Source organism: Anarhichas minor, unplaced genomic scaffold, assembly GCF_050575085.1.
Source record: "Anarhichas minor isolate MPS153535 unplaced genomic scaffold, ASM5057508v1 ptg000025l, whole genome shotgun sequence".
Lineage (NCBI taxonomy): Eukaryota > Metazoa > Chordata > Actinopteri > Perciformes > Anarhichadidae > Anarhichas > Anarhichas minor.
Window position 1 is genome coordinate 12,850,047 of NW_027466471.1, and position 23,924 is coordinate 12,873,970.

Sequence of the window (23,924 nt, forward strand, 5' to 3'; positions counted from 1 at the left end):
TACTGTGCTCTGCAAATCTCGCTTGCTGATTGGCTGATAACACAGCAGCGGAAGGTTGAAATGTATGTCAAAAAACTGTCAACTGGGAGAACGACAGTGATTTGAGTTGTATACAATCACGCCTTCGTGTGGACGTCGCAGTAGTTAGTCCATACAGTACCGTAAGTCTTCTAAAACAACATTATAGTGAATGTATTCCGTGTGTTAGAGAAAACCAACATAGCACGTCATTAAGGGCGTATTATCTGTCACGTTACCGTTAAACTAGGCTGTACTTGCACAACGCGGAAGTTGTTATAACTGAATAATAACACCCTAAAATCCGAGGTAACATCTGTATCATAAAGTAAACAAATAAGAGACTACTTGAATAGTATGGTGGAAACTCGAGATGGACATTTGTCTTTAATTTTAGATTTCACAATCAAGCAACTGTACAAATAATCCTGGAAGCATTTTGTAACATGGTTTAGATAAGTGCTTTACAAATATAGTTATTATTATTACTAATATTATTAAACCTATAGATACGTTTGACTGGTATTTATAGGAACATAGCTTAATAGATCCTACCCTCGTTTTTAGTGAAGTGAGACTGAAATGTTTGTGGTTCACTTTCCTCTGAGTGTTTTTACAGTTAGGTCCCCTCCCTCCAGCCAGCCACGACTGCATCTTGATTGCATTGAAACCATGTTTCATAAATCTACATCAACCCTTCCTTCACAGACACTCCTGGAGAGCTCCTCATGTGAGGAGTAATCTGTCAGATTGTAAACCACACATAAATCTTTTTTTTTGCATTTTTTTTTTTTTACTTCAAGAGTGGGGAAAAGAACTTTGTGTAAAAAGAGACAAATTCTTCGAATGAAGAGTGTTCTCTGAGAGCAAGAGATGAGCAAGTGTACTTTAAACAGACCCACATTCCTCTACATGTGCTTAAGTTTTATAGTTTACGGTGCACTGACAAAGTGCTACAGCACAGTACATGCATGCCTGATTACTGCAGTCAAATCAAGGCTTGATGTAGCCCTAGTAGGTGCAATCTTTTCATTTTGTATCTTTGTATTACAAGGTTACAATGTTAAACGTCAGGTCAAACTCTACAGAATAACATTCATTGTTAGATGCCAAGATGCCTTCGTCAAGCAATGGCAGATGTTCGTTTTGAGTTGTGATTTAAGGAAAAGAGATTCTGTAAATGTTACAGTGACAGTGGTCACATCTGTTCAGAGCAGATAGGAATGAAAGTTACACTAATTACGCCACCAATGTCGTGCTGTCACAGCTTGTATTGCGCCTAGCTTTTTATACTTTTACGCAACCACAATGGTCACTGAGAGTTGCCTTACCTCTGTGACTAAGCAGGGCTTAGGTTTTCACAACTAACTTATTCCTACGTGAATATTGGAGATGTTAAAAGTACCTGTTATTGTGTGGCTCAATCCAGGGTTAGCAAGATGTTGTATACAATATTATAAGAAAGAGCTGAGGTCAGGACGACAACCTGCAGGCTAACAATGTATGTTTGTCTTAAAGGTTTAAATTACTCATCTCTTCAAAGGTTTGAATGCAGAGTGGACGCTGATGGCTGTTTGACTTTGGCTCACTCCAGTTTGTTCCAGTAGATTGCTGATTTAGTTGCAAACAAATCTTCTGAAATGTGTTATTGACTGAAGTAATCTTTGTGTGATTTATTTCAAATTTAAATTATGGAAATGTTTGAATTATTGCACTCAACTATCCAGCATTCATTTTCTGTGATCAAGGATTACGTTGGCTCGCAGGGTCCGTACAACTTCAGTTAAATTATGCTGCCAGCAGGAGCGCTTTTGTGGTTCGGCTGCCGTTTTCGCATCATCTTTTCACCCAAAATAATCCTTTTCATCCTGAAACCATTGTGTTGGAGAAAGCAAGAAGGGAAGGTCCAGTGAGAGGACTGGCTCAGTTGTCTGGGCCCATTAAAGAGACAGTTAGCTGCCGTGGCTATTTCTACTCTGTATGAACTCCTCATTTAAGACACAATATGCATAATTAGAGGCTCTTTGTGACTCATTTGCCTCGTACTTCCTGCACAGTTATGGCTTGCAGTTTTTCATATGCGGCGGCAATGCAGAAGAAATGACAATGAAAAGGTTGAGCAAAGAAATTACAGAGGGAGCAAGAGAACAGGATAAGGGCGCCGTGTCAAAGCTGTAGGCTCCGGATGATGATTTAAGCATTCCGGTAATCGTGTCTGTCGATCGAGTAACTGAACACGAAGACTTTTTTTTTTTTTTACTTTGAAGGTTTCGCGCAGCTCTCCATTCCTGACAGACAGCGCTGCTTATTTAATTTGAGTGTCCTTCTGTCATTACCACAGGGTCATCGTCCCTGCACAACAGATGTTACAGTAACTAATGAGTAGCTGGGCTCAGTTTATGAGGTTAAAGTTGGAACCTTCAGCTCCCTCATCTCGTTCCGTCCAGACACACCCCTTCGTGAAGCACAAAGGGTCAACTTTAATCTGCTGCAAGGTTCTTTGCGCATGTTCACATGCGTATGCACTGGTGCGTGTGTGTGTGTGTGTGCCAAATCTCTGCTGTATGTCCCATTTTTAATCACCTTGACCACCTGCTCTGTCAGCGTATATGGTGGGGGGAAGCAAAAGAAGAATACTAAAAAAAGTGCTGTCACGTCCTAACTTATAGCACAGTGTCCAAAGGCGCTCATTTTCATTTTTTCAAACATGTCCAACTTGGCTAACTGCCAATTTAGCTGTCCTCTTCCCTCCATCTCCACACATGCTGCCCTATAGTTAAGCAGGGGAGATGTCCAACTCACCTCTCACTTCACGTGGAAGCAGTAATCGCATGTTCTGGCCTGGACATCCGTAATCAAGTAAAAGTTTCTCAAGAAAACGAAACAAAACGACGTGTAGCCAATTCACCAAAAGGGCATGAACAACCTGATGGATCGTATGAATCCTCAGATAAACATTGCTTGTAACTGATCTGCGGAACATAGGCTGCTTCTGGCAGGAGACTTAACTTTTAACTGCAGCAGTGAATCAATTAGCCTGAGGGCACGGTGACATTACCAAACAAGCTTGCTCAGCACACTCATTGAGCAAGGTTGTATTGGCAAATAATGATTTGGTTTCACAGTACAAAGTATCGAGCATGGATCCCACAGTGTTTGCTGTGCATGGGCATGGCCATGGATGAATTAGCTTGAGATGTGTCGGTCTGTAGCATCAGTTCTTTTCTTCACTCCCATCAAGGCGATCCCTTTCATGTGATTGAAGGGCCGTCGTTGTTCTTTGCTTTATACGTTCAAACATGATGGTTCTCGTGGAAATATGATGTATGTTTCCCAAACTATCAACAAAGATCTAAATCATTTCCATGTGAGAAATAGTCCACACAGCTGCAGAATCTTGGTTATTTTCTCATCGACTGTAACATGAAGTTTTAAAACGTTACAAATCTTTGTGGGTCTTAAGAAGCTAATTGAGCTTAAATCATGTTGTGAAAACTCATGATTTAGTTTGGCTGTTTGAGGCGAGGATCTTCAGACTCACTTAAAGAAATATAAGAACTGTAGTTTGTTTGATAAATGTACACGCTGACCTAAATCAGACAGCATCTGGGTGTTTTTGGGAATATTCCCCTATTTATCTTTAACAGCGTGTAATTACCTTGCTGGTGGTCAGGGAGTCCACATAACAACCTGCCAAAATCTCTGTGTGGTTCTACTGACTCAGAGAGACCCCCATTACAGAGACAGACACACACACACACACACACACTCTCTAGAAGACATTATTACCAAATCCAAGAAGTAAACAATGAGGCTCATTGATGCAACTGGAAGATTAACACAACTGTACAACATTAAAATGGATTGCTACGAGAAGAAGGTCCAAGGACCAAAGACTAACAGTAGGCCTACAAACTATCTTGAGCAATAAGTCCATTGTTAGAAAAATGAATTACAATGGCACCCTGTTATAAGTTTCTTAATTCCTATCTTTGTTTTTTTTTCTTCTGCAGGTCATGAGTGGTACAGTCCGACAGATTACTGTAGCTTCGGATCCAGGCACCCCGTACTTCCTGCGAGTGGACTGGGCCTTAGACCTGGGGGCTGGCTTCACACTAGCTCTCACTGACGGCAGCTCGGCATGGATCGGAGAGGGTAAAGACTTCATATATGCAAACACAAAAACAATTTTCAGCCCATGTGATCTGCAAAGAATGACATCTTTTGACCATTGACTAGACTGGGTTGTCACCAGGTTTACCATTCATCAAACTGTCCAAACCCTGTATGCACCTGGCTGACCCCATCTCACAATATTGAAACTGTTCGTCCTTAAAGCAGAGGGACAGCAGTGAACTTGTTTCTTCACCCCCCCCTCTTCTCTGCTGTGCTGCAGCTTACAGGTGTAGAAAGTAGATTAAACTCTACAAGGCTTGTCTTTGTATGTGCAAGTCAGTGTTCAGTGTGTGTGCGTGTGCGTGTGTGTGTGGTTACACATGCGTACTTTTTCTCTGGAAGGACACCTGGAACATAACTGCTCCCTAGTTTTCTATTGCTGTCCATCTGCAGAGTTGACAGGCAGAGATGGGGTTGTGAGAGCTATGTGGGGGCTTCTGGGTCGTCAGTGTGTTTTGTGTTTGATGGTTTAATTGGGACCCTCAGCCCCGTGTGAGCAGCTGTGCAACAGCTGACGACATTCCCCTCGTTTTCTGTGCACGCTTCCTTTTGAATACGCTTTCACATGCTACATAATTAATGTTTTGCTCCGCAGTCTGCCATCACTTCTTTGCCCTTCTCTCAACTGTACAACTTTTAAAATGATGCAACAATTAGAAAAAGGCATTCCTTGTGTCCAGTTTCAGAAGACGAGGTGACAAGGGAAGCCAACGATGTGGGAGCCACAAGGGAAAGATATGTTGAGGATCTTCTCCAAGCGCTAACAGGAGGTGAAGGAGGAAGGAGAGGAGGCGACAAGGGGGTGTATTCTTTCCACGTCAGTCCAGATCGCTGTCATCTCTCATATCAGAAGATCTGTAATGACATCTCGGTGAGCGAAAGCTTTGGGTAGATTTTTACCATTATACTCTCAGGGGCTTATTCAAAAAGAATGGATTTAGACCGCTGAAGGCACCATGAATTGCACATCACTTGCCACAACAATCTGACCCGTTTCAAGGTCCGACTCACAAAAAAATATATGCCATGATCACTGGAAAGTCTGGGAAAAAGACTACCAGTATGGTGTAGCTGACAAAAGCTGTACATTTGTTTTAAAGTTGATATAACAAACTTTATGCCCTTATGTACTTCAATGAGACTGCTGCCTTGACACAGCGGTAATGCCAGCGCAGAGGGCTACGGCAAAGATAATGCAGGGTTGTCTGGAAAAAGTTGAACTTGGCTCAACTTCAGCTGCTACGCAAACGTCATCCCGCATGTTGTTCAAGTAAAAAAGATGCCTCCACCAGCACCACGAAGTGTCAATAATTGCAGCAGTTATTAACTGTGGCTACTGTGGCTCTGGAGTATTCACTGGAACTTATTTGGGGTGCTTCGCATCATTGTTTCGGCGCACATCACACATAGAGTAACGAACCAAATGTGGTATAGCAAACTCTTGAACTAAGTGGGTAAGGGGTAGAAACAAAAGTGTTGAGGAATCTGTTGTTGAAGAGAGTTCTTGTTCTTTATTGTGTAGATCTATCAGTAGTTCCCCCTTGAATTCCACACCGTGCACTTCCCCCTTATCACTGTTCCCCGAGGATAAACGCATCTAATGACATACAACAGTATAGAAAGGAAGTCTTATTCTTTACAGGGGGCTGTTAAAAAGATAAGGATTATAGTGACCCCACATTAAAGCCGAATTAGAATGGCTTGGTTGCCTTCGGGCCGCTGGAAAGCCAGAGATAGGAATCACTCAGTCATCCAATACTAACAATATAAGTCCGTTGTCTAACGGCCCCAGCTCATAAACATCACCGTAAGGTAAAGCTAGTTTGCCTTAATTTAAACAATCATGTAAATGTATGCAGCAGTCGCTGCCAGAGACATGTATTGCATGCTGTGCTAAGTCAATTCTTTCATAGTTCACAGTGAGTGGCGGGTTTGATGGAGTACAGGTCACGGGGCTTTCGGTGGATTTTGGTGTTATTCTTCCAAACAGTGAGAGGATGCGGTTGCCTCCGGGCAGCAGGTCACTCGGGGTCCTGAGACTGCTGCAGGTAGAGGAGACCAGAGGGAGAAGGCCAGGGGGTTAGGAACACTGCAGAGACCATAAAACCCTGATTTATGGATAGGGCCGTCCCCATCTAACAATGTTAAACAACAGTTGATTAAAGCTTTTTTTTGTTCTTTCTCCAACTCCCCCAGGCTTTCTTTTGTGTCTATGTGTGTGGATTGTGTATACAAGTGTGCATGTGTTTGTGTTCGGACATGTGCAGAGATACCGTTGGTTTTTTAATGAGGTGGCCAGGCCTTTGACATTCTTGACAAAACGGCAACTAACGAACTAACTAACTACATCTCATACTTCAATAATGAAATTAAACAACACACCTTTCGTCATGCTTTTGGATGCTCTCTCTTTCAAACTCAGAAACTCACACAAGATTTCCCAAAATATAGCTCAGTTTTAATGTGAGATATACAATGATTTACTTGTTTTATTATTATGGCCGTGGTGGGGATACTACTGTGGACATCCCTAGTGGTAACATTAGTTGATCAAGGCTTTTTTTAATGCGATGATATTTAATTGACAGTATTTATATTGACAGTGATTCACAATGCATTTCTGATGCCTTGATTATGGTAACTCTCAGTGCACTCCATCAAATCACTGAAACGTATTCCAAATGCATACCATCAACAGGAAGTGAACTGCAAGAGAGACGAACAAATGAACAGCATCCACCATCTGACTTTTATATACCCAAATGAAACAATTCCACCGGTTTTGAAATGAAATAAATGAACTCTCTCATTTGTTTAGTGGTGGAAGTATTTAGTGATTGTGAGCAGTGAAACACTTGTTCCCAAAAGGAGCAACTAGACCACACAAAATGATTGACAGGGCCCCACATCTGACCTGCTGTAAGTGTGCTTTTTAAATATGTGATCAATGCTCACATTGTTGCTGACAGTAACCATCACTCTTTGTGCAGTATGTGTGTGGTAGACTAAATCTCATCCCTGGGGGGGTATTTGCATTATGTGCTAACTACCACCTTTGTCTAACACCTGCTTCTTCTTCTTGTTTTTTTCTTCTTCTCTCCTCGTTTTTTACTAACACGTCAGAGGTTAAAAAATGGAACATATACTCCCAGCCGGATAATTTCATGGTGCCAAAAATGAGGCAAGTTTCCTTTGGGTATAGAAGAAAAGAGGCCAGGGACTAAACAGGTGGCGAACTTAACCTGACATTAATATTTTATGATCATGGCCCTTGACGTTGTAATGAATGAATGTAATGTGGGTGTTTGTTGTTAAACTGCTACTAAGCAGGTGTTTAACATGGCTGAGTCAGACATCATCTCCTCCTTTGTGTGTGTTTAAGTACCAATCTGTCATTGGTAGAAAAATAAATGTCATAGTACTGACACTTATACAGACACTTAGTGTTCTGAGGATTTTGGAGCATTTAAGTGGAATTAACAGATCCCGTACGTCTGTTTAAGACTGCCTGGATTTGACTCCCAAACAGCTTATTAACTATATGTATTCATTTCACTTTAGTGTTTTTAATGTATACGTTGATTACACAATGCAACTATGGTAGTTTTTTACTTGTGTTGCCTCTCTTTCTGTTAGTAGCGCTTTGACACACATGTTTGATCAGTTATCCAGAGACATCCAGCCATTTTATAAAAACAAAAAAAAAACTGTCACTCTGTCTTAGAGTACCATTGAGCTACACACTTCTTAAATCAGACAAGCTTTCGATCCATGGAGAGTGAGACTCTGATTCCTGACAGTTGTGGTTAACCGGAGCCGCATGATTGTGGATGAGTCTGGGTGGAAGCATGTGACACTGACTGTCGATGTTTTATGTTTGTCAAATAAAACTGGTGTTATAGTGCTCTGGGGATTCCAGCTGTGCAAAATGACGCCAGGAGTCCATGTTTTCTTATTCTGAAGTGTGAAATGATACAATATGTACTTGTACATATTGAGTGTGTTTGTATGCTCACAGCCCGCCTTTGTCAACAGTATTTATAAACAATAAGGCCTGTAAATCATGCACATGATAAGTGTGTGTGTGGGGGGGGGGGGGGGGGCAAAGCAAAAACCTAAAATGAACACGCTGCTTTCCTCTTCCCTGTCTTCATGTAAGTAGAAAGCTTTTTGTTTTTGTTTTTTTTAGTTAATATTTGTTAACGTCTGTTTGGTGTATTTTTTCCTCTCTTTTTATATTTTACAGCTGTCCCTTTATACTTTGTGGCAGATCTTAAAGCTGTTTTATTTTCATTTTTTCTTTCTCTATTTTTGTGTCCTATACCAAACACCATCAAGCCATGTATCTAATATCAAACCTCTACAGTCTTTAAACGTGAATGTCTAGTTCACTGTGCATATAATCTGCCATAATGATATGTTAGAATACAACAGGATTAGAGATCCCTTCATCAGGGTTTCCTTTTTGTGCAGCAAAACAAGTATTCCCCGTGTAATGATGTTCAGCCTTTGAGTCTCAATCATTCTTTAAGCTACTCTTTGCTGTATTGAAGCAGTTTACTGGCAAAAAAAAGCAAACATTTCACAATTTTCCAGAGCCCAAGGTTATGTGTTCAAAATAGTTTTGTCTGACCAACAGTTAAAAACCCCAAAGATAAACTATTCACGATTAAATAAATTAGAGCAAATCCTAGCATTTAGGAAACGTAAAACTTTTCAATCAGCTAATTAATGAATTGATTTACTCTAGAACCATTGTAACATAGAGCCTCTCCACAATGGGATTTTTCACTCTATCATCTATGTACACGTATGCCAAAGAGCTGCTTTGTAATCACATTAGTTCATGTTAACAGTACCATGTTTTGATAGACCCAAACACAAAATGCACACCGTCATCGTTGGTGATAAAAATGTTCAGTCCCATGAAGCAGCCAAAATGCTTTAATTGTGGTTTCAGAAAAAAATACAACACAATCTGCAATCACCTACGGTCACACGTTTGACTTTTAGTTTTGTTCTGTTTTAAGTGTTTGGGAAATTGTGATGGTACTGGATGCCAGTTTTGTATCCTGAACACAGAGTCTGATCCACCGACGCATCTCGCCTGCTGTCACCACCAGCAAGTTCCATATCATTAGTAGTAGTTTGTCTCTCTGGTTGAAAGTAAATTATAATAGTGCCTCCCTTTCGTGCTTTAAACATCTTGCGACCCAGTATTCTTGGCAGGTACCTCGGTATTTTACCTTTCATCCCTCACTATCTGCACTGGTACTGTGCCATAGCATGCCCTATGTTTATGGAAACATTCCTGTTATCGGGGATAGACTGACTGACTGTCCTCCCTCGCTTCCTGCTCTTTATCTGGCCTCACGCCTCTGCACGGCGGGCAAGGGAGCTGATGGGACAAGCTGATCCTCCGCTCCGTGCCCACACTAACCATATTGAGCACCCTTGCCCAGCCTTGAACACAGCCTTGAACACAGCCTCTTTGTCACCATGCACACAGTGCTCACCCACTCACTTCCCTGTTCCTTTGGACACAATCATTATTTTGTAATAGAAAAAGAGATAAATGTTGCCCCAAAATGAAATATATTGATAATATAAACGTGGTATTATAAGCTGGACGTTTTGTCAATAAATGAGATACATTTATATGCCACACATCCTTAATGTTGGAGTTCCAATGATGCTAGCTCACTGTTATAATATTGATGAATAGTTATTGATTAATAGGGGTTATTTTCCTCTGATCCATGGGAATAAATGGTGGGTTTAGTCTCTAGTGATGTGTTGGACAGGGTGATAAGGAAAGCTTTGTGTCCTCTGTGCCTACACTGTGTTATGGTATCTTTTTCACTGGGAATGTGTTCTTTTGGCTTTTTGCTCCACACCTACGTGCCCCCTTCTCCACGGGTTTGACCTTATGGTCTGGCTAGCTGTGTGGAGACACACACACACAAACAAACAGTCAGACCACACACACACACACACACACACATCGGCCCTTGTTGTAATGTCAGACAAGCTCATCCTGAATCCTGAAAGATTTTTTCATTCACACTTTTTTGCTTAATCTTTTTTTGTCTCTGTTGATGATTTTATTTACAGTTTGTTTCATCTCAAAAAGTCAAGATTTTCCGGGGTTGGCATATTGTCTTTTTGTTTTCTGTCTGTCTTGGCCTGTTAAGTTAGCTGCATTAATATTTAAACTGTCATAAATTAGCCCACCCTGTTATATTAAAGACATATGTCTAATGCGGATACAGGCTTAAACAGCAGCTATGAATTAGTTACTTATTGTATTGTTGGTTTAGTAACACAGTAGAAAAATGTGGCAGTGGGTCCTGGCTCACAGACAAACAGTCTGACCTCCCACACCTTGGCCGAGGCTGGCAAATGTGTGCGGATTGACCTTTAACTTTATCTCTGAGTCTCAGGGGAGAAGCAGATGCTCAAGAAAATAAAGGGAGCTTTTTAAACCCTTTCTGTCTTTTTAACAAGGCGCTTGGTATAAAACCTAGCATGCCTACATTTCCCGGTTTATATTTTGATTAGTGCATCCTTCCTTTTTTCCATGTTGCACAGTAAGCTGAAGGTAAACCTTTGGTGATCTGGAATTCACATGTTTGCTTTTTCTTAGAAACCCTGAAAGTAACACAACCTTTTGGTATTTAAGAGAAGGAGCAGAATAAATAAACAGCAGCTGCAGGGCCATTTCCAATGCCAAGCCAGTAAATAAGGGTTGTGCTTCCAGCAGCTTAGATCTCTGTATCTGGTGTCTTAGGACGGTAATACCATGTTAACACGCTGGTCAGGAAGATTATGGTCTTGAACAATTTCAGCGGATAAAACAAAATTTGACATTATAATCGAGAGATACTTGTACAGTAAATGTAGGACAACATTCTTTAAAGTGTGGAAGTATTAGTGTACTCAGCATGTCAGAGTCCAAAGCCTTCACATTATCTGTTCTCACATGGCTGATTTATTGCTAAATTACTTTCCACTGGAAGCACTGCAGAGATCTAGACACAGGTAGTAAAAAAGGAGGGGTTTGAGGAGAAGATGGAAGGGAGGTTTGAGGTAAGATCAAAGCTTTCACAGTTATCATGACCTCCTATCTGTGCATATAGATAGTAATGGGTGGCTTATACCGTACTGTAAAAGTTGGTATATCTTTGAAGTGCACATGATGACTTAAACACTATTCAAACATATGACTGAGGCAAACATCAGACATTGTTACCGGGCCTCTTCCCTACACCAGTCTTATTAATGGTGGACCATCTTGCATGAACACTGAATCACTATTACTGATAACTTACGGGGCTCAGTGTCACACAAAATTACTCGAAGCCCTTGAGAGGAGCCTGCACTGTATCACTGTGACATCGTGATGTTGTTCTAGATTTTTATGAGTTCTCGGGAACCTCATCCTCCTTAGATTTTGGGTGGTCTCCTCTGTGTCTCGATCCTATTGAGTTGACTTTTGTTAAATCGCTGATTTCCGTGTTTTGATCAGACTGGCAGCACTGGCACTGAATAAGCATGCCACTACTCAAAGGGATTTTGAGTAGTGGCATGCTCTCTTAATCTATATCGATTGTTTTGAGTAATGATGCTGACTGGAGTCACTAAGGGAGTCAGTATTCTTTAAATTCACTTAGTAGAGTTTTTGACCACTGACCCACCAGATGGTACGTTACACAAAACCATCTGAGAAGCCGTCACTGGAAACTTGTTGGAAAAGGTCAGGCACTGTAAAAATAATAAACTTGGCCGAAGATTGGGTGAACCATCTGTCAATCAAACTCTTACTGAAGTTGGGAGAAGAGCGACAACATCTTTGAAAAAGAAAATTTGACAGAAAGAGACTAGAAAAGACAAAAATAAGAAGAAAAGGCTAAGCTAGTGAAGCTGTGGTGGCGATGTGAAGCGAATGTCCACTCAACATGTTCAGTTTCACCAGCGGTGGGGAAACAGCTGTGTGGCCTGCCGGGACAGCATCGGCCCAGGTGAAAAAATGTGGTAAAGTAAATGACAAGTATTTTATGAGAGCTTTTGAAGATGGCGACTTTATTACAGTTCGTCTGCGACCTCGACATAGCCCAGGGAAGATTTAGCACCTCGTCACCTTCTGGTTTGCCAGTGCATCATGAGCAGTACCTGTGTGTGTGTGTGTGTGTGTGTGTGTGTGTGTTTTGGGGGGGGGGGAATCTCCAAGGGAACAAGCAAACAAGGACTGTGCAGCTATTTGAAAATGTGTTCGGTTTTGTAACTTTGATGTGCAAACTCCAGGTCAAACAGTGCTTTGCTTCCTCTGTATAGAACTATAGCTGTTTGCTGTAGATTTAGTCCCATTTTGCGTCTTCAAAACGGGACTGCTGTGGTGGAATTTTCAAAATTTGACACATCAACTACATGTTCAAAAACTTCCGAAATTTTCTGTCGCCAGCTGCAATGCCTGAGCTCCGCTCTGAGACTTAGTGCCAAAATGATAACCGAATGAGGAATGTTTTATAACATCGGAAGCCTGTCTGTGATTCCAAAAAGTCACAGACAGAGAGGGAGCTGTGTGCTCACTTGGTGCTCACATAGTTTACTGGTGACCAATGAATTCATCCTGTATTTCTCCCAGGAAGAATGTAATACACCTCAACATTTTAAAAGGTCTCCCACTTCAAAGAAAATGTGACGTAATGGTTTGTTACACCTCTATATTGCGGTGCTTCTTCTTCAGACGATGATGTGGTGCAAATGCTTACTCATTTTCCCTTTAAGCAGGTTCGGAAGCTGCTTTAGATGCAAGATTATTGCCTTAATCTATTAATCTATGAGTCAGCTTTCTATTTTAGTTAGGTCAGGATTGTAGTGCCAGATGTACTTTTTCCACGTAACTTCCCCCGGCTTCTCCCGAGGGGATCCCCTGGTACTCCTGGGGCAGCTGGGAGATGTAAAGTGCTACCATACTATTTAGTATGCCAGAAAAAGATTTAGAATGCATACATACATAAATACAGTACATAGTATTTCAAATGCAGTATGTCATGATTACCAGGATGTCCTACTGCATTCTGTTGTATCTTTGCAGTATGCAAGCCAGCATGCTTTTCTGGCCATTCTGACCCACAATCCTCTGCGCTGCGGAAGATCACATTGACCGAGCCGCCAAAAGAGCACTAACCAATGACAGCCTGATGACAGCTCATTGACAGAAGCCGACAGATATATGAGCCCAGGGTCAAAGTTCAAGGCACAATGTTATGACAAAGAAGTATGTCCCAATTGTATGCATACAGCAACAGTACTTACTTAGTAAGGGCAGCTGCAGTACGTACTAAAGGTAAAAGAAGAACGCAGCCATAGTCTTTAACCTGTCCTGTTGTCTCCTCCCAGTCTGTCATGCTCAAAGGGAGGCAACCAGAGGTTATGCTTACCATGTGCCATGAACTGTCTTAACTGTTACCTGTCAATGCAATGCTACCTGTCACATTGCTATGCTTGTGAACTTATCATGAATAATTAAAGCCTGCCAGTGTAAAGAGAAACTTTTATTTCCTTAGATATGAACACTGATGCTCATTTGATCTTGCTCTCTCATTGTCTGCTGCTCTTTCCCTACTTTCTTCAGGTGCACTTGGGTTCTGTGGAGCTCCAGCCAGCTGCAGACCCACTAGAGCTGAACCGGGAGATGATTGGCCAGTCCCTAAAGCGCACTACATATCTGGAGTCCAAAAATTGCCAGCTGTTGGAGGAGAACCGTAGGCTAATACAGGAGCACCAGAGAATTCTCATAGAGTAAGAAAAAAAAAGAATATGTCATGGAGAGCAAATGTCAAGTTCAAATGGAAAATTCCCCTGAAAGATGTTCAGTGCTGGAATTTGTTTGTTGGTTGTCTTGTTTGCATGCAAGCTCTCTTTTCTCTATAAGCTGTGCGCTTCCAGCTGTTTATATGCACAGCAATCACAAAGTATGACATCATCACTGGTCGCCCATAGAGAGTATTAAGGGTTCCACCCAGTGTTGCAAACTGAGCTTGTGATTTCTGGGAAGTTCAGTTTCAGTTGTATGTTCATTTCATGTATGATTTCTTTTCACGTAGATTTTTCTGTGTAATTGTTTATCTGCTTATTGATTCCTTGGCCAGTAAATGGAGCATTGCCAGAGATGGAGGACGTGGGTGAATAATGTCTGCATCATTCCTCTTAGCAAACAAACAAGAATCCTCTGCTTCTAAAACATGTATTTGTCCGTCTGTGTTTGCTTAAACATGTCTGTCCATGTGCATATGAGAGTCCATTGCTGGCATGTATGTTTTTTCAGACACATTGGTGTGTTTTTCTCACCAGACAGGAGCAGCAGGTTGAAGATAAGGAGATGTTGGAGGGCGAGCTGTACTCACGTTTCGTCATGGTGCTGAATGAGAAGAAGACCAAGATCAGAGGCCTGCAGGATGCTGTCCGCCAGCTCCAACACACTGACGGCCAGCAGAGAGATGAGGAAGGGAGACAAAGGTCAGCAGGGCTTGCACTAATTATGTGATGCTCTGGCATAACTGGCTAGCTTTGCTACTTTAAAATGCAAGTGAACCACTGAAATATGTTTTATTTTATGTGTTTCTCATTTTTTATACACAAGGTTTACCTGGTTGGCTATAAACTACGTGGTCATTACAAGAACCTCTGGGTCTGATGAAATGCGAGCTACCAGGTGTTACCTTAAAGTATAGACGTACTGTACTATCTGTCTATTGCATCGGGGGATTCATGTCAAATACTCACGAGGCACAGTGTATTTCACTAATTAACATTTCATAACAACAGTGTTGAGAAGCATCCCAAAAGACACTTATCCTAAAGAAACGTGTTACCTTAAAAGAAAACCAGCAACAAAGTCAACAGATAAGGCTGCAACTAATTATTATTATTATCTTTATTGATTAATCAGCCGATTATTTTTCTCAATTCATTATTTGGTGAAACATTTCCAAAATGCCCATCACAACTTCCTGGAGGCCAACGTTTTGTCATCAGATGTCTTGTTTGGTCTGACCAACAGCCTGAAACCCCAAAATATTCAATTTACTACAATGTAAGGCAAGAACAAGCAGCTTATTCTTACATTTAAGAAGCTGGAACCATCAAACCATTTTTTAAAAACTGACATAAATCAATTATCAGACGTGCCTATTATTTTTCTGTTGATCAACCAATTGTTGCAGGTTTTCTTGTAGTTATACACTACTTGTTAAATACTTTACAAGAAACACTTGTGTCGCAATCAATTGAGCTAATTCCCTGTTTAGCACTGAGAATTTGGAATAAAGGGTAAATCAAGTTATTCAGGACATTGCTTTAGTTGCACACTTGCCATTTTTGTTTCCAAGCAGGACGGCATAGTGCTGTCACATCTGCAGATGTGCTTTCCACACTTTTGGCTTTTGCAGAACACAGGCGCTGACACATGTTTTTCTTCACAAGCCTATTCTGTATCTTCTGTCATTGATCTGGCCACAGCGTATGGATGGAAGATTTTACTCATAATGCCTGCTTACGTGTCTGGCTTTGCTACCTTCCCTGTGGACAGTAATGTAAACTTTTGAAAGCTGATTACCCAAAGATTTGGCAGCAAAGTAAACTTTATTTTCAAGAGCACGTTCAAACTTTAACTCAATTTTCTTTGTTTTTCCACGCTATTCCTCAAACAGTTTTCTACATAAAATATTTTTTCTTCTTCTCTTAAACTTGTTTCTTTTAGTGACGATGACACAACTCAGGGTGACGACGACGGTCAGGACAGAAGAGAGGAGACAGTTCAGAGCATCCATCCATCCCAGGAGCCAACTATTCTCCTCACAGGTGTGTGTGTGGTGTGTGTGTGTGTGTGCAGTGTTAAGAGTGCAGCGTTGTTTTTACCTTTTAGAGGAAAAAATTGCTGCTTAGCCAATAAAATAAACTATTATCTCCCAACTCATAATGAATAATTTAGTGTTACGAATGTATAATATAACCAAAAGAAAAAAATCCATTGTTTTCATCTTTGCCTGCATCAGAATATGTTGCAACAGCAATACCAATGACAATAAACAGACTGAAGCATCTCCTTGCCCTGCACTCAGAATGAAATAACAAAGGCTTTTCTCTGGAGGCAAGGCAGCTGAATCGATGCAATTCATAACATGATGAGATTTGGCAGTTAGCTGTGTATTTGTATGTGAACACGCACAAATGTGTGAGTGTTGGGACCTGGCAGGAGCGTCTTTTGTTAGCAAGTATGGAAATGTAATTATTGATGCTAATACAATTATTATTATCAATAGGATTATTAAAAACTGGTGTTTGCTCACAATGTCAATGGTCAAAGTACTGTTCCACATTCAGAGAGAACAGTTAAGGTTTGAATTTGCAAACGAATCCTCTGTATGGCAGCAGGCATTTGTTCTTCGGATTTCTAGGCGGAATTTCTCTAAGCCTAGAACCGGGAACCGTAACCGCTCTGTATCGGCGGGTTAAACGGCTTAATTGTCTGGCGGCGGAGAAAACAGTGAATGTCGACTTGAAGAAGCACAAGGCAAGTTATCCGCTCGTCCTTCGGGATCCAATCTATTGTTCCACCAGCGTTTTGTTTCACCTCCTTTCATACGAATGGAGTCGCAATGGACGGCGCTGAGTGAAGGTATGCGCTGATGTTTATAGTCTCAGTGACGTCACGGCTGTATCATAGGGACTCCCTGGGGTTCCCGTGGCCCTCGTCCAATGAGGCACCAGCGTTGTGGTTTGAACCAAATCTCACACAGAGGTGATGTTTTGACGCCTGATGGGGTTGAGCATGGTTTGAACCAGTTTAGGTTTTTGGAATTCCATGTAGTCTTTGTTTCAACCACATGGTGAAGTCCCAGCATGAGTTTGGTGACAAGATTATGATTTTAGTGCTCCATATTAAAGCATATTAATCGCAAAGCTATCAGATAACTTATGTATCAGTTAGAAAGGGTCGAAGACGGGGCAAATAAGATAAATGCACTTTAGGATGCTTCAGAAAGTAATTAAAAACTTTAGACTGAGTCCTCATTTGGGAGTTTCTCATAGATCAGATTTACTGTTACAACACACCGTCTACACGTTGTGCTCCAATACTTCCATTCGTGGTACTCCTTGTTATGTCATAGGTCACGATGTGACTCAGAATTGATGCAGACTCTTAAGTGAAACTCTTGAGTTTTTGCTTTCCTTGAACTGATTTTTACTGTCTCATAAACTTGACAGTTGAATGCAACTGATCGCGTAAGCAGGGGGTTTTAACGTACACTTAAAAGCACACACAAGCACAGAATATATCCCCGGGTAGCCGGGTTCTGGGAAGCACTTTTCAGTGAGTCATAAACCCACCCAGCGAACTCTGCTGTGAGCTGTGATTGCTTCAACATGGCCGACCATGAGGTGGTCAGCCACTTCCTGCAACATGCAGAGCGGGCGTGATGTCACATCTGCTGAATCTTACCCCCCTGTACTACATGTTGCAATCTGCTGGGATAACCCACTGATTGCTCCCCTGCACACCCCAACCATGACGCTCATACAGTTGCAAAATACATTGATGCTGTTGGCAGGTTCTGTCATTCTGTCCTCAAGTAGCTCCACTTTCTCTCACTCGCACACACGCGCATACACCCTCCCCTTCAGTTAAGATGGCTGGAGGTTGCAGATTGCGCATATGGGTCTTGGCTCACACGCCTTTGCTTGCAGTCCAGAAGGGTTTTACAATGCTTTCTTGTGTTTTCAGCTTGTTAGTGAAAATCACCCGGCACTTATCTCTTATAATTATCTGCCTTGAGGATGTGGCCCCTGTATTTTCTCCGTATTCTGAGCTTTTTGACATTATAGGTGGTTCCAAAATTGTTGTAGTATTTACACTAATTCAGCTGTCCAACAAATTCGTCTCTGGGCGTTTCTCTTTTGGCCTTCACTTGGCCACGATGGAAACACGCCACGAATTCATGTCAATGGTTGTGTTACAATATGCTAATAGTTGCCTAATGGACTGTTATTCCTGCTTGTTTATCTTGTGCAGTCTTTGCTTTGTAACTGCAGCAACCAATCAATTCACAGCCACCTTCGTAATGATCTGTGGACATGTAACATACAGTATGAGCCACAACAATCTTGAGTGTTTACAAATTTAGTGAACGCACACAGTAAGTAGATTAAGTAAACTTGGTGGATTTGAGACCTCATTAATATTTGTTGAATTTCAGTCTCCACCCATTTGGCTCGTCTTGACCCAGTTCAGACACTTTGTGCATGAAAGCAAATTTTAACATTTCATTTGCATGAAGAAATCTACTTAAACTTTACAGACATAGTGGCCCACACAATTCCCCTCTGACTGGCTTGGCCCCTGTCAACCCTCGCGCCTCGAGGTGTGTTTTCATATTGCCGAGACCTGATAAGAGAGAGTAATGACAGAGCAGAATTGGAGACAAATGAATAAACTCTCTCTTTGACCTGTTCACACCAGTTAGGAGTTGGATAATGGACACATAGGAAGCATATCACTCACAATTTGGTGACTCAAGATGGAAAAGATGGAGATGAAGAAGAAGGAGAATGAGAGGAGAGGAGGCGGTGTGTCTTAAGGGAGGAAGAAATGGATAAAACGTGATCAAATGGGTCTTTTTAACGGTCAGGTAGACCGTAATGTCCAACTTGATTTACTCTTCATTTTACAGAGAATATCAACACTAGCATTAAGTTCACCATCCACATGACAAGTGCTATCTCCTATTCAGACAGCCAATACAGTATTCTAAGTATTTCTTTTGATCTAACACAACTGCTCAATCTGTCAAACCTTTTGAATGAGCTCGCAGCGGTGTTAAAGGGCAAACAGGTGTGTTTGTGTGTTTGTCAGTGTGTAAACAATCGTATGGCCGGGCTTGTGTGGAATGCCAGATCTCTATTCCCGATAAACGTCGCAGGACATTAGGTGTTGAGTTGTCCAGGGTTAACCGAGGTTAACTGAGGCAGTATGCCCCGAGACTGCCACAAATGTGTCACAAATGACACTAATGGAGATATGAACATGGAGAATTTGGGCTTTTGTAGTGAAACCAAAAATCCCCAAAATCTGGAACAAGACAAGACATCAGCGTGCAGACATTTAGAGGTATTTGTTTAGAGAACTGTAATCCAACAGTCAGACGTCATTGTGAAGAAATGTAATATGCATCTCATGGGTTTGATTTACAATAAACATGATTTTTAATAGTTTACATATATTAATGACATCATCAAAGATGCGTAGATGCAAAGTAATGATGTATTAAGACCCACGGTCTCAAAGGTGGTTTTCTGAACACTTCCATGTGTGTGTGTGTGTGTGTGTGTGTGTATGTGGTTTATATTGAATGCAGGTCGTGATCTGGTGTGCTATGGCATCTCTGTGGACCGAACCTTTTCTGATGAGGAAGATGAACAGCGGAGCCGGAAGCGTAGGTTGCTTCACAGCCTGAGCCCAGAACCTTCTGAGCAGGAATGAAGCCTCAGGTTCGTCAGATAACCAATGCAACCAATCTATCACCATATTTGGTAAGCCACTGCTTCCTCCAGATGACTTACTTTTTGTTTAAGTTCATAGCTGTATTGTGGAGCCTCTGTTCACATACAGTAGCAGTACAAAAGTTATCCTTGGAAGAGTTCAGTAGCTCGTATTAAGATAGTGTCAACATGACATCTCTCCAGTATTCAAAGAATAAACTGTTCCATGTGTCCCCAAACCAGAGTTTAACAACAATGAGAGGACATTATGTTAAGCTTTGTTTTATGACCAATCATTTTTCTCATTTCCCAAATTTTTTATGTCTTATTCTTCATTTTATGCACTGAGAAACTTCTGAAAAACCACCGCAGTAACTGATGTGGGGTGCCCTTATGAATATTTATCCCCCAATCCTTCCACTCCTCCACTTAACGAAGGTTGAATCATCTTTTTGTCATCACTGGGGTTACAGAAAAGCCCACAGATGCCCACTTCCCAGCATCCAACAGTGTCAGCTCTCGGCCTCTGCACATTTTTGCGTAATTATTTGGTTTCCTCCCTCTTTCACCTTGTAGTATTGATTGCATTGCTCATTGGGTAGATACAGTACTCTTCCTGTATGAGTAGTTGCTGCATCCTCATAAATAGGCCACACAAAATGTACTTAGCAAAACACAAGAAACACAAATATTTTTCATATTCTATCTATGGCGATTCTCATTTTCCTTTGGGACATTTCTCTGGGCGTGAACATTTTAACAACATGACTTGAGAAAGACGGACTCACTGGTGGGTCTGACAGGGTTCAAGATCTTAATCAGCTTCTGTTAATATTTGGGTTGTTAGAGGTGTCTCCTGAACATCCGGCTCGTACATACAATGTTGTGAGGTCTTTCCACATTAGACAGCTGCACGTTTTCTCATACTGACGCACTGCAATAGAATGATCCTATTGGTTCTTGAACGTCTGCCTTTTAGGAAAACACATGAGCTCAGACTAACATTGCGTCTTGTTTGTGTGCTACTTCTTCAAGAAAATAATCTAAAAAGCAACATTCATCACATTTTCGTGCCAGTAACTTTACCTTCTCCAGAGTCAGTCGTGGCATTGGGATAGTCATATCAACCTACAGTTGTTATGACGTTGTCAGTCAATATGTGATACATTTGGTTAGTTGAACACCTCTCCTACATTATTTGTAATGACCCTTCTTTCAAAATCTGAAAACCTCATAACGTGCTACTACCGCTTACTTTTGGGTGTTGGCTGGCAAATAAACAAAACTGAAAATGACTGCAGTGTGTAGTGTTGCTTGGTTCAACTAAGTGCATGTGCGAATTCCAGTGCGAACATGCACTTCTTCTTCTCTCATTTGCACTCTCCCCTTTGCAGTCAGATTTTATTTTGTGGCAAATATTTTTTTCATGAACTTCTTGGACAGAATGCATGTTAATATTATTCAGCTGTGGCTCATATCAAGATACTGAACTGTAATTCCCGAAGTACATCTCCATATTGGGGGATGAAATATGAAATATTGAAATGTGATAAAATTCTTATTAGTGCAATAATTAATGCAAGTCATGCACAACCTCTAACTTTTTCCCTTTCTCTACTCTTCATTCCCTTCTCTTTGCCTCTCTTTCTTGCTTTCTTGTGTCCACCCTCCACCTCAACAAAGATAACATCCGGGACTCATCATGAATATGATTAAAGCCCTAAATCTAAGGTTTTTCTGATGAAAATGTTTTCCCGATCCCTCTCCAGCTATGTGGCAAGCTACTTTCGACTAGTCAACCCTCACCTCAATACTAGCAACCAAAACAGTGGCAACCAGGGAAACAGTGGTGGGACGTGTCCCCAGATTTGATGCCAGATTTTGTCCCAGATTGAGAAAGCAACTCTCAGAAAGCCAGAGCATGTCACTGCCATCTGGTTTGCTTTAACTGTGACAATTACCTGCCACAGCTCGCGGGAGGGACTTGCTGCTTGTCTGTCTACTTCAATAAATCAAAAGACGAGCAATGAATGACGCTATCGGTCTCCAAAAACGTCAGACTGCTTGCTCCATTCGGAGCTGCCGTCACTACTTTGACCAGATGCGTAAGCGGTCATGTGATAACAGACACTTGACGCCCTCCAGTGCTTCCTTGGGAACTGCTAGTGCTGCTAATGATTTGGAGAGCATGGTAGAGGATCTGGACCAGCAGTATGGAAGCAATTTCTCAAGAGTATGACTTCGCCCTGAGCTCAAATTTGGCTGCCAAGCCCCTCAACCTTGGCTCTGTGTGAGACCAGAGTAACTACTGAGGGACAACAGGTTACACCCTGAAAATAGGGTGTCACCAACAACGAACTAAAGCTGCTTTGTTGCTGCTTATTCATCATGTCTTGCTGATGTTTTCCTCCCTCTTTTCATTATGAAAATAAACTATACGCCATCTCTTTCATTTCCACCTTCTAAACTAGCATTTTAACTCCCCCTTGTTTCTCGATTTTCATCTGCCCTTTTATTCGGTAGATGTTCTGTGGCCCAAACTACCTGAGGGGTGTTTTGCAGAGGGTTAATATGGTTGTGTTTTCTCTCTCTCTGTCTTCACCTTCTTACCTCTTCCTTTACCTCTGCTACCAGCTTTAGGTCCTGAGGTCATCACAGTGTGTCTTCACACTGATAGAAATTAACCTATGGAGACCAACTCTGGGTCTTTTTTCGTGCATTCTACATTTGACTACTGGACCTTCTTGCTGTCTTTTAGGATTCTGATGATACCTAAGCGTCTGCTGAAGACCACGGGTGGCCGCCTGGATAATCCCCCAACACGCGCTTGCTGGTGTAGTAATCCTCAACAGGAATGTCACACTCGCTCCTCTATACATCCCATAAATAAGGCCTTTTATATGCCCAGATCAGTTCCTAAGGATCATCTGCGGATGAGTGCATGACAACGTGCCATGGAGGATGAGACAAAGTGTGAAGGACAAGATAGGAAACTGTACTGAATATTTCAGTTTGTGGTTTCATTCAGAACATAACGATAGCATGCATTGAATGCAGAATATTATATATATATATATAACAGGCCTGTTTGTGTTGTTTTCTTATTTTGGATTGGACCTGATGATACTTTTTTCTTATTTTAAAGATATTCTAAATGTTTCCACTTTCAATCAGTTGGTTCAAGAACAAATATTTAATTTTATTTTGAAAATCACAGATGTTCCCTGGAAATGTATTACAAATACATGAAGGTAATATGTTAATATGTGAAATGTTGTCAATGTTCTTCAAATGTGTTCTGGGTTAATATATATTAAGAAAAGCACGTTAATTCCAACCTGACTTGAATAAAAAATGTACCTTTCAATATTTTTGTATTTTCATTTTTTTCTAAATCACACGTCATTGTCTGAAAGAAGAACAACATGCAGCTATGAGGAGCATCAATTTTGTTAATAAGAGTAAACAGGTAATTTAAGGTGAAAACCATGATGTGTCTTTGATCGAACTTGTGATACGTTTCTGTCATGAGAGGTTTTGTACTGTACAGTGAAATGAAAACATGAAATGTAGAAATCTATGTGATAGCATTTTGGAATAAAGCTGTGAATTTACAACCACATGGTCTTCTAGCAAGGGCAGTCTAGACAAACCGGTCTATACAGCAGTCCATGCAGCTGAAAGGGTTAACTCTGTGAGAGAGAGAGAGATGATGATGGCTGTGCCAGGATGAAATTAAACGTTCAGTCGCTTGCTTATCATCGTCATTCACTTACTGCGTGCACCTGTAGGATTCCCACCATCCAAGGAAATAACAGGAGTCTTCCTGCTTTCCTGCCATTGAGCTGCAGTGAGACAAAGCGGTCTTTGTTAGTTGTCAGGCTGCGCTGTTTTCTCACTGCTCCTCACCGCCTCACTGTAATGTCTGAAACAGCTTGGACTTACACATAGACTGCATGTAAGAAGTGGAACCCTTGAGTTTGCCATTTTGGCTGTCGCCATCTTGGTTTTTTGGCAGTTGCCTTCTTGTTTTTTTGAAACCAGACCTGTCAAGAGGGTGGAACTAAGTACAACCGAACGCTGAATATGACGTTTTAGGCCGATCAAAATGGTTACAATAAACTTTCATGAACTGAATACACACTGAAAGGGATTAAAGTTGTAAGACAAAACACGGACAACTCCCA

The 23,924-nt window shown here is 41.3% G+C and overlaps 1 protein-coding gene across 2 annotated transcripts; it reads left to right on the plus strand.

Annotated features, from left to right (window-relative positions):
• Positions 1-49: 49 nt before the first annotated feature.
• Positions 50-23,104, plus strand: LOC142957636 (DNA repair protein XRCC4-like). Of its 2 annotated transcripts, none has more exons than XR_012956149.1 (8): positions 50-161; positions 4,032-4,173; positions 4,875-5,065; positions 13,832-13,998; positions 14,551-14,715; positions 15,959-16,059; positions 19,614-19,788; positions 22,496-23,104. XR_012956149.1 is itself a non-coding variant. In XM_076099584.1 (8 exons), exons 2-7 carry the CDS (start codon positions 4,035-4,037, stop codon positions 19,736-19,738), a joined length of 888 nt encoding a protein of 295 aa, XP_075955699.1. In that variant the 5' UTR covers positions 50-161; positions 4,032-4,034; the 3' UTR covers positions 19,739-19,746; positions 22,496-23,104. The 2 variants fall into 2 exon arrangements, 1 of the variants encoding a protein (XP_075955699.1); XM_076099584.1 differs by having other exon boundaries at positions 19,614-19,746.
• The last annotated feature ends 820 nt before the right edge of the window (positions 23,105-23,924 follow it).

Excerpts from the sequence above, each read along its gene's own strand:
- LOC142957636 (XM_076099584.1), top strand. The coding sequence starts at position 4,035 with ATGAGTGGTACAGTCCGACAGATTACTGTAGCTTCGGATCCAGGCACC. Across the intron at positions 5,066-13,831 it reads AGATCTGTAATGACATCTCG|GTGCACTTGGGTTCTGTGGA; the intron begins GTGAGCGAAAGC and ends TACTTTCTTCAG. Across the intron at positions 16,060-19,613 it reads GCCAACTATTCTCCTCACAG|GTCGTGATCTGGTGTGCTAT; the intron begins GTGTGTGTGTGG and ends TATTGAATGCAG.